A 10679-nucleotide genomic window follows, 5' to 3' on the forward strand; every position below is an offset into this window, starting at 1 on the left:
TCTTCCTCAAAATGAATTCCTCGAACTGTACCCTAAGGTCATATTAAGGAGAAAAGGATCAGAGTTTCACTTAAGACTCAAATGCTACTGTATTTCTTAGAAACCCTAGGTTCAAGTGAAGCCCAGGCTGAAGTGGGAGGGAGAGATGACAAGGAACTTCTTAAATACTAATCATTGGGTGGCATTTCCTCACTGGCTAGAGTAGATCAGACTTACAGACCTTAGTCACAACCCTAGGCTGAAGTATCTGGGAGTGGTAATGAGGCCATCATGTTAGGATAGCTGCATGATAGCCCACATGAAGTTCTATTTTGGGTACTACATGACCATGGGACTTTATTAAGAGCATCAGATACCAAGCTTGGAAGTGAACATTTATTTCATTTTACATTCCTTTCACAACTAAGAAAACTGAGGGTCACACAGAAAGGGAAAATTAGATATTTCTGATTTCAAAAATGGTACCCTCTTCCACTGCACTGCATTATATTTCCTTATATATCTTAGGCAATCCTTTCCATTTCCAAAACAATGTGGTTTTTATATCCAGCTTCTAACTACTTCTGTAGGTGATGAAGAATTTCCCCGGCAATGGAGCCCTGGTGGTTCAGTGGTTAAGAGATTGGCTGCTAACCAAAAGGTTAGCAGTTTGAATTCACCAGTCACTCCTTGGAAACCCTATGGGACAGTTCTGCTCTGTCCTGTAGGGTCGCTATGAGTCAGAATTTTACAGGTGGTTAGGTCACAAGGAAGGAACTTGCCTTCGGCGGATAATCCCAGAATGGAGAGTTGGGGGCAGTTTTTGTTTGTCTGTTCATTAGTTTTGCTTACTTGCCTCTAATTGTCTTGTTCACTGCTATGTCCCCAGCACCCAAAGAGTGCCTGGTAGAATGCTCAATCTGTTTATTCATCAACAGACTCAGTACTCTTTTTCTCTGATTCCTTTTAGGTCTCAGAGGTGCCAAGTTTATCTGCTTTCAAGATCGCCAGTGGCACAGTGATTGCTTTAACTGTGGGAGGTGCTCCATATCCTTGGTGGGTGAAGGCTTCCTGACCCAAAATAAGGACATCTTCTGTCGCAAATGTGGCTCTGGAGTGGACACTGACATTTAGTTGGAGACCAATGTCCCTACTTGAGCTCCACATTGCCTTTGTTCTCACTAAACCCAGAACTTGGTTGAAGTAGTATTTTTTGACTTAAGTTTTAGAAAATATTAATGTAGAGTTTAGACCTGAAGAGTTTTTGCACACATTCTGATTGAACTGTATTAGAAAGGGTTAAAAAAAAAAAAAAAAAAAGCACAGTTCTAACAGAAACGAATATATACTAAATCATAAAAGCACATCTCCTTGTAAAATACTGCACTCTGCTGTTAGAAACATAGGACACTGTCTCTTCATTGGAATCAAGTATACATCCTAAACTAGGAGTCATGGATGTTATTTCTGAAAAAAATGATTTTTTTCCCCAAAACTTCAGACAAAGAAAAACTAAGATATCAAATCGAAAGGCATTTATGAGACTAATGTTTGCACTCCTAGGTAGCTAGTTGTACATAACGTGATAGATTAGCTATAAGTGGTAGAACAAAGCTGATTAGGGAAAATTGATGTAAGACTTCTGTCCTCTTTATCATTCTTCTACTGTTCACACATCCTGATTTTAGAGTTGAAAAACAAAGCTGTAATTTGCCCTCATACACACTGCTTCCACAGCCAGTCGATTCCCATGTTTGAACAATAGAAGTTGAGAATTGACGTTGCTTTGGTTCTCATACTCTGCGTGGGTATAAAAGGGATCATTTCTACTGAGGGATAGCCAAAGCTTGGCTTTCAGCACATTTTGTATTAAATGTATATTCAAAGGCCACAGTGATTTTTCTATATGCTTACTGTTTCCAGGAAGTGAAAAGTCTGTGCTTTCAAGTACAGCTAACCAGGATAATCACTGTCCCCAAAGGCAAACCTTTAAAATAAATAGATCATTAAATCATCTCTTGTGGAAATGAGTTTTAGGGAAGGGATTGAGTGTTGGAACATGATTTTCATCCAGATATCTCAAAGCATAATAGAATGCATAATTAGCTCTGAGCCTCATGCATTTTGCCTTCTAAAATTACATAGATGATTAATGGATAGACATAAAAGTGAGCTTCAAAGAAATCTACTACTAATAAGAACTGAAAAAGAATAATTCACTGCTGTGAATTCAGGACCTGTAAAGCAGCACAATGGAGTAATGTGGGCTATAGATAACCTCTCCCTACCTTCTTCCACACCTGGGCCACCCACCTCTTCTTCCTGAGCGAAGAGTGCTCCAGAACTTCAACTGCCTGCCTGACCAGGAGGTGCACCCCTAACCCTTAGCAGACTTTCTACAAATGAGTCAGTGCTTATTGGTCCCAAAAGAAGTAACAGCCTTAGTGAAAAGTCTGTTACTATATGTCTATCTTTATATAGGAATAAACCACCAGATACCAGCTAACGATGACCATATCTAGCCCTCCCTGAGCAATGTTTTCCACATTATGTGGAACACATGGAAAGTAACCTCTGCTTTCCATAGTCATAATCCTTGGTTGTAGTGTCTCAGGTGGGGGAGGAGGTGCCCAGAGACATATTTTTGTAGATGCCTACTCTCAGATTACTGCATAGTATTAAAGGCTCTGATGGAAATCTAATTATATACTGTGGCTCATTTTAATAATTAAAACAACATCACAGGAGATTCAATTAAAATTGTTGTGGAAACACAATTTTTGAAATAATTTAAAATGCAAAGACATTTGGAGATGCTAAAACATTTAGAGATGATAATAAAAGGTGAGGCTACATAAACTGCTTGAAAAACAGATTTGTCTTTTTTTGGATTGACGATGCCTGGATATGTTCTCATGCTTATATTGTGAAATATCGACAAAACTATCAACATGTTTTCCTGAATTATTTGAAATTACACATGTAGAACTAAATGTGCCAATTTTTCTAAGATCTAGAAAATAAGAGTGTGTTACATATATAGAAAAGCAAGCCACCTGAAGTCTAGATAGATAGATACACAGTCTGTAACATTTTCTCAGTTAACCAATTATAGATAGCCAAACCACATGTGACATTTTCTTAGTTAACCAATTGGTAATGTTGGAGACATTTTGCTGTGTGTCTGAGTGAGTATGCACATGATCAGGTTTGCATTCAACCTTTAAAGCTAAATTTCACAGAATTATTTTTTAGGTAGAAATCTTGTTATCCTTTGTTGCCTGTATCTTAGCATATATGTTTTCACATGTAAATAGTACCATATTTAGAAGGTGGATTAGTCATCAAACATGTATTTAACATGTGCTGAGCTCTAGTGGCACAATGGTTAAGCACTTGGTTGCTAACCAAAAGGTCGGTGGTTCGAACCCACCCAAGGGCTCCAAGGGAGAAGAGACCTGGCAATCTGTTCCCCTAAAGATTAAGATTACATCCTAGAAAACCCTGTGGGGCAGTTCCACTCTGTCCTATAGGGTCACTATGAGTCAGAATCAACTCAACGGCACACAACAGCAACAACATGCACAAAGTGAGATTTCACCCAATGTGGTTCTGGGGTATTGGGAGGGTAGATCACGGTATGGAAATGTGGGAGGGCCAGGTGCAGAGATCCTTCCCATCCTTCCCTAGAGGTTAAAAAAAGAAGTGTTATCATAGACACATCACATACATGCAAAACTACTTGAATGTGTATAGAATGACACATACACAGATAAAACTAGGAATATGCTGTTGTCGATTGCGATTCAGTAAGACAAAAGCTTTCTAACTGAACTATCCAAATATGGAAAGGGCTGTCTCAGGAAGCATGGCCTCCATTGATTGAAGCAGTGACATCTGCACAGGCAGGAAAGCAGTAGAAGCAAATCCTGTGGGTTAATAACAACCAGATGGCTTGGAAGAATCAGAGAGACTGTGCTAAAGAGCAAGAAGAAATGAGAGTGCTAAAAGACAAAGGGTCAGTTGAAGGAAAAATATTAACTCTTAGCATAAAAGATTTTTCTTTGATAAAACAAAAAAACTAAACCAAGGGCCATCGAGTTGATTCTGATTCATAGCGACCCTATTTATCGTAGGCAATTGAAAGTTACCAACTGTTTTTTTAAAATAGAGGAGAAAAAGGATTAAGCCCTTTGTGTTTAAGTGTTTGAGGAAAATTACACAATGATTCTATGGAATGGAAGGGAAGAGGGCAAGAGTTCAAAGATCGGGGCTCGTGCTAAAGTGGTAAGTTTGGTTAGTGGCTGCAGATGAGGAAAGAGAGAAAAAGCAAAAGGTAATACAGGCCAAGAGCTAGATTTGTTGATATAGGTGAGTGTACAAATCAATCAAAATATTTCATGTTGTTGATTAAAGATGGGAAACAAAAAAGCAAAAAAAAATTTGTTTTCACTTAACAAAATTATTAAAACCTTATATCTTGGCAACTTATCTCCATCAGTTAAGTGAAGTGAGATAGTGATTCGGTCCTGGGTTCAAAACTTTTAAGTTGGTAAAACTTTGAGAAAAGAAATGTTCCATTACACATTGGATTAAGAGATTGGCCAAGCATTGTGAAAATGCATAACATTGATCACAAATGGCACTAATTAAAAATCACTGCAAAATTCCGTAGCACTAATGGAAAATCAACCAAACACATGTCTGATGCTATGAATACCATTTTTGAAGTTAAGAAAAAAGTGTTTTTAATCTATTTGGTAAGTATTGATAATGATTAATATTTTTTAAATATGAAAGTGATTATTACAATGTATGCTTTAAATATATTTAATTAAGCACTTGAATTATTCTCAGATATATTTATAGATAGATATTTATTACTGAAATAATACAGTTTTTCCTTGCTTTACAAATTGTGATTTTCAGTAATTAGTTTCTTATACCGAGTAAACTTGCCTCTAACAGAGTATATATTTCTCGAATTGATTTTAGTGATTTACTATTATTATTATTAACTTGTAAAGAGAAGAGTTGTGGCTTAACTTTTGTGCTATTTTTACTTTTATTACATAAGGGGACATAATGACTCTTTTTAAGGTCCCTTTCATTTTTATAACAAACAAACCTAAATGATTCAGATATCATTTCAGGGCATTCAGAGAAAAATAAATATTATTGTATTTCACCCATTTAGTAATGCCATTCACATTAAACTAGGAGGGCCACATCTATGCTGTTTTTCACAGTGCTCACATTTTAAAATGTTCTAAACTAAGAAGAATTATTCCATTTCTAATTATGATTTCTGTGATTCTCAGAATATTCTATCAGAAATAGCCCACTTTAATTGAATTTTCCTGCTTTGACTAAGATAGTCTTTCCTATTTATTATTTACTTATTTTTGTACTAGAGAAATTATTAAAACTCCTAATGGTTTTATACTCTTATTTATTCTGTCTAAAGCAAAATTTGTGTCAGTAACACAAACCTTCATGAAACTTTAGCTAATCCACACTATCAGCATCAGTTAGTTTCTCTTTGGAGATAGATAAGATTCTGAATTCATTTAATGTTTTATGTTCCACAAAAAGTTATTTGGAAGAACACCTCTCACCAAAGATTTCTAGTTGCTCTCTTAAAATCACATGATTTCAGAAGATAATAAAATTCTCGTGCATACTTAAAAGATAAACTTCATGCTTTGGAGTAGAGCTTCTTCAATCCAAGGGTCAGAACATCATTATAAATTATAGTTTCCAGGATGTTACTTTTATCCTGAACCTCTTCCCCCAAAAGCATGAGACCTTTAGATCTTCATTATTCTACCAGCAACATCCCACAAGTCAGCGTGGAGTCACTGTAAATAAATGTTTTGGGAATTTTGAGGCCCTCTTTCTAGGGAGAAGTAAAAGAGACCTTTCAAGACTTAGACTTGGCCTTACAACTTCTCAGAAATTACTGTATCTGAATTTGTTATGCCAATAACAAATATATAACAAAGGGATATCAAGAAGCAAGAATACCAAGAGTCTTCATTTGAACCATCCTACTCATGAGAAATTAGAAATAAGTCAGACCACTCAGTCATCCATGTGGTTTCCTAGATGGTCCTAAAAATACATCATCCAGAGAAAATTAGATAAATTGTTGTTCAGAATGCTGACCATTCTGATGTTTCCATGCTGGACATATTTATGCCCAGATACATTGTTGAATATGGGAGAACAGGAAATATTTCTAAATTTAGGAATCAAGAAGCAGGGAAAAGAAAGAGAAGAGATTCATGCTCAAAGTTTGAGTCCATAAAAGAAATAACAGGGTTTATTTGTATTTGGAATTACTGGGTTGGATACCTCTGTGGTTAAGAAAGGAAAGAGCTTGCTGTGACAAAATTATGATCCATGTCACAGAGGAGCAAAGAGTATTTGGGTCAAATTTTTCCCACGAAGGGTAATAAACTTAAGAAGTGGATTTCCATAAAGGGTTCTCCGAGTGACGAACATTAATGAGCTCAGCAGACATCCACTCAATGACTCAAACAGTGACATTAAATGCTTTTCCCACCAAACACAAAAACAAAAATCAAGTTTGATACTTATGGAAGATCATACACTGAATCCCAGGGGCTTTTTTTTTTTTTTTTCTTTAAGAATAGCCTATCAGCCTGTTCCTGGCTTATCTCTGTAGCATCATAGATGAGACTGTTTATCCGAGAGCTCCAACCCAAGCTCTTCACCAGAAAATGAAGTGCAAATAGAAGAGAAACAGAGAAAGAAAAGAGAATGGTGATAAAAACATGCATCCCTGAATAAATAGGTAACTAAGTAGAATTTTTAAAACATTTGCATTCCCTGCATAATAAAAGTTTTCCAAAACTAGAAAGCATTCACAGGAAGAAAAATAAATGGACAGAAAAGAGAAAAGCTTGATAAAATTTTGGACTTGATATTTGGTATCTGTCTCCTCCACTCAATGGAAATTACTCTCAGACGTCACCAATGGCTATTTAGTTGCCAAAGCCAATGATCTTATTCCTCAACTTTGTATGCTGCTGTGAGGTATTTGCTATTGTTTACCGCCCCATGTTCCTTTAAAATCTTTCTGCCAATGTTGTTGTTTTTAGGTGTGATCGATTCAGTTCCAACCCATAGCGACCCTGTGTACAACAGAAAAAAACACTGCCTGACCCTGTGCCATCCTCACAACTGTCGTTATGCTTGAGCCTGTTGTTGCAGCCACTGTGTCAATCCATCTCATCACGGGTCTTCCTCTTTTTCACCAACCCTCTGCTTTACCAAGCCTGATGTCCTTCTCCACGGACTGATCTCTCCTGATAACATGTCCATCCTTGCTTCTAAGGAGCTTTCTGGCTGTACTTCTTCCAAAACAGATTTGTTCATTCTTTTGGCAGTCCATGGTGTAGTCAATATTCTTCACCAACACCCTAATTCAAAGGCATCAATTCTTCTTTGGTCTTCCTTATTCATTGCCCAGCTTTCGCATGCATATGAGGTGAATGAAAACACCATGGCTTGGGTCAGGTGCACCTTAGTCATTAAAGTGACATCTTTGCTTTTTAACACTTTAAAGACATCTTTTGCAGCCAGTGGCATCCATGATACCATTCATATATCTCTGCCTTCCTCACTGGTACCTCATCCTATACCCATTTCTTAAAAACATATAGTCCTAAATAGTCTCTCCTCAATATTCTCTCCCTCTGTAAACGCACCTAGTTTCATTTCAACTGTCTTCTCTGTGTAGATGAATCCCAAATATATGTCACCTATTCTAAATTCTCTTGAGTCCCAGGCCCAAGTTTTTGTTTTTTTACCACTTTTTTGACATCTGCAATTCCATGTCATGCAGACAGCTCACAAGTTTATTATCTTTCCTACTAATTCCACTTAATTTCTTATGTTCCCCTTCTAGTTAATGCATTATCAGAGCCTTTAAAATTTATGTTAATCATTAGAAAAATGTAGATTAAAACCAAAATGAAAAACCATTTCACACTCACTAGAATGGCTATAATAAGACAGATAATAAATGTTGGCGAGGATGTGAAGAAACTGGAATCCTCATAAATTATGAGTAAGGATGTAAAGTGATGCAGCCACTTTGGAAAACAGTTCGGTAGTTTCTCAAAAATTGAACACAAAGCTATCAGATGATCCAGCAATTCTGCTTCTCAATATCTAACCAAGAGAAATGGAGACATCTACACAAAGACTTGCACATGATGGTTCACAGCAGTGTTATTATAATAGCCATAAGCTGGAAACAACCCAAGAAACCTATTGATGAATGCATAAATAAAATGTAACCGGTTCATATAATGGAATATTATTCAACCACGAAAAAGAATGAAGTGTTGACATACCACAACATGAATGAAGCTTGAAAACAGAATGCTAAGTGAAAAAAGCCTGATACCAAAGGTCCTATTTCATGACTGCACTTATATTAGATGTCCAGAAGGGGAAATTTTGTAGATAGAAAGTAGATTAATGGTTGCCTGGAGCCTGGAGGTAGGAAACGGGATTAATTGTTAATGAGTATGGGGGAATGAAAATGTTCTAAAACTAATTTATAGTGATGGTTGCATCAGTGGGTAAATTTAGTAAAATTCGTGAATTATATGTTTGAAATGAATAAATTGTATGGTATGTAAAATATATCTCAATAAAGTTGTTTTAAAAAAAAAAAAACCTGTCTTGGCTCTTCCCTTTCCCAATCCCTTATATGTAAGTCCCATAAGAAATGCCACAACTTTTCAATTTTCTTTTGAAATCTGCTTTTGTTTCCCCAAAAATACCATTTATTTTCATTTTTCTGTGCTTTGCCCATACTATTTCCTGTGCCTCAGATTCTCCTCCTCTCATCTGCCTGCCAAAATTTTATTCAAACTTTAAGCCCAGATCAAAGGAGCTTCCCTGGGAAACCTTCACTTATACACCTCTGCAAAATTTATTCATTTGCTTCAACTTCTTTTATAATTGTCTTAGCAGTTTAAACACCTTGATTTATATTAGAGTTAGGAATGAGAGGCAATCTAGTTAAGAGAAGATGGTCTTAGTGCCAGAAAAACTGGGTTGAGATCCCAGCTCAGCCACTTGCTAGTCGTGTGACATTTGATAAAGATACTGAACTCTCTGAACTTGGACTTTTTAATATTTAATTGAGGACTATAACATAAACTTCAAAAACTTGCTGTGAATATTAAATAAAATATATGCAAACTCCTCACATTTACCTGGTACATACTAAACAGTTAAAAAACATACTAAATGCCAGTTACCTTCATCTTCCTTCTTTCACTTCACCTCTAGATCATGAGCTTATTCATCTTTTATAAACTCACTGCTTGGTGAAATGTCTGGTATGTGGTAGACATTCAATAAATACTGAATTAAATTCTAGTTGTGAAAGTATTGCTATAATTTCTCTGGGTTGAGTCAGTAACTAGAGTTAAACACGTAAATTTTTCCTGCTGCTCACCCTAGGTCTTCCTGTATGGAGTTGCCCATGTGAGAAGCACTAGATCCCAGATCAGTGCCAACGATCTCAAGCATCTGCTTTGAACTTTTGAATTTGACACCACTGTTTTCTCTGTCCATAGAATCTTAATACGTAGGCCAAGTCTCCCTCAACCAGCATTCACACCGGTGTCTTGAGACACTTAAATTTTCAGGTGTTGTAAAGGATAACTGCCTGTATTTGAAGTTTCCTCTAGGGCCCTCAAAGTGGAATGTGCGTAAACTGCGTAGCTTTTATGTTAAGCCAGACCATCCCAAATAAGCCTCCCAAATTTGGAGATAATCTGCACAGCAAGTTTTGTATTGTGTGCTTACAGGCAGCTAGAGATGTACTTACTTTGCTTCCGCTGCAAAATGTATTTTCTCTGTCCCTCAGAAGTGCAGACAATTTTACTTTAACCTACTGCTGAATACATGTAGCTGTGGGTATCTTAAATGCTCTTATCACTCCGGAACAGCCTTCGCGGACTGCCTCAACCCTGCCAGCATGCAGCGTTTTTCTTGTTGCTCCTTCCTAAGCTTCTCCTTTTCTTGATACTGTCACTTTTCATTTTAGTGTTCTTTCTCCTAACGTGTATTAATTTCCTTGAGATGCAAATTCAGACAATTCACATAATTACTTCTGGTGGAATTCCAGAAAATAAACACTTAGATGTATTTGGAGGGGGGGGTGGATCTAGATAGCCTGACCTTTAACCAGCACCCACACCCCACACTCCCACTTACCAAAGCCTTTATAGTGAATTCTGTATGTAGCTCCTAAGAATGGGAAAATAGAAGACTACAGCTAGCAAATGGCCAAAGGCAGATTCTGAGATGAGGAAAAATAACACTCTGGATATAGAAATTTTAGCTTAATTCTCATTCTTTGTCTTTTTCATGAAATCTGTATTCTTCATAAGAGATATTTTTCCAGCTGCCAAAATGAAGTCTTTGCCAGTTTACAAAGAGAGTAGTATCACAACCCACAACTACATTGATTTCCAAATGAAAAAAATTACAAGTCTTTAATTTATTGTTTACATTCTAATGTGGAACAATTGTTGAAAATTCTCAGCTAAATATCTTCTTTGCATTATTGTCAACCTTTTAAGGTGAGAGTGATCTCCCTTTCAAATACATTTGATGCTAACTGCAGGCAGGTGTAGGGGATTCTG

At 36.7% G+C, this 10679-nt stretch overlaps 1 protein-coding gene across 1 annotated transcript in view; it reads left to right on the forward strand.

The window, feature by feature from the left end:
- Positions 1–4405, forward strand: part of FHL5 (four and a half LIM domains 5) — a 43129-nt gene extending 38724 nt beyond the window's left edge. The window contains exon 7 of the mRNA XM_049897571.1: positions 950–4405. Coding sequence (XP_049753528.1) covers positions 950–1113 — 164 coding nt within the window. The 3' untranslated portion in view covers positions 1114–4405. The remainder of the gene's footprint in view (positions 1–949) is intronic.
- Positions 4406–10679: the final 6274 nt, after the last annotated feature.

The sequence above is a fragment of the Elephas maximus genome, chromosome 1 (genome assembly GCF_024166365.1).
Source record: "Elephas maximus indicus isolate mEleMax1 chromosome 1, mEleMax1 primary haplotype, whole genome shotgun sequence".
Classification (NCBI taxonomy): domain Eukaryota; kingdom Metazoa; phylum Chordata; class Mammalia; order Proboscidea; family Elephantidae; genus Elephas; species Elephas maximus.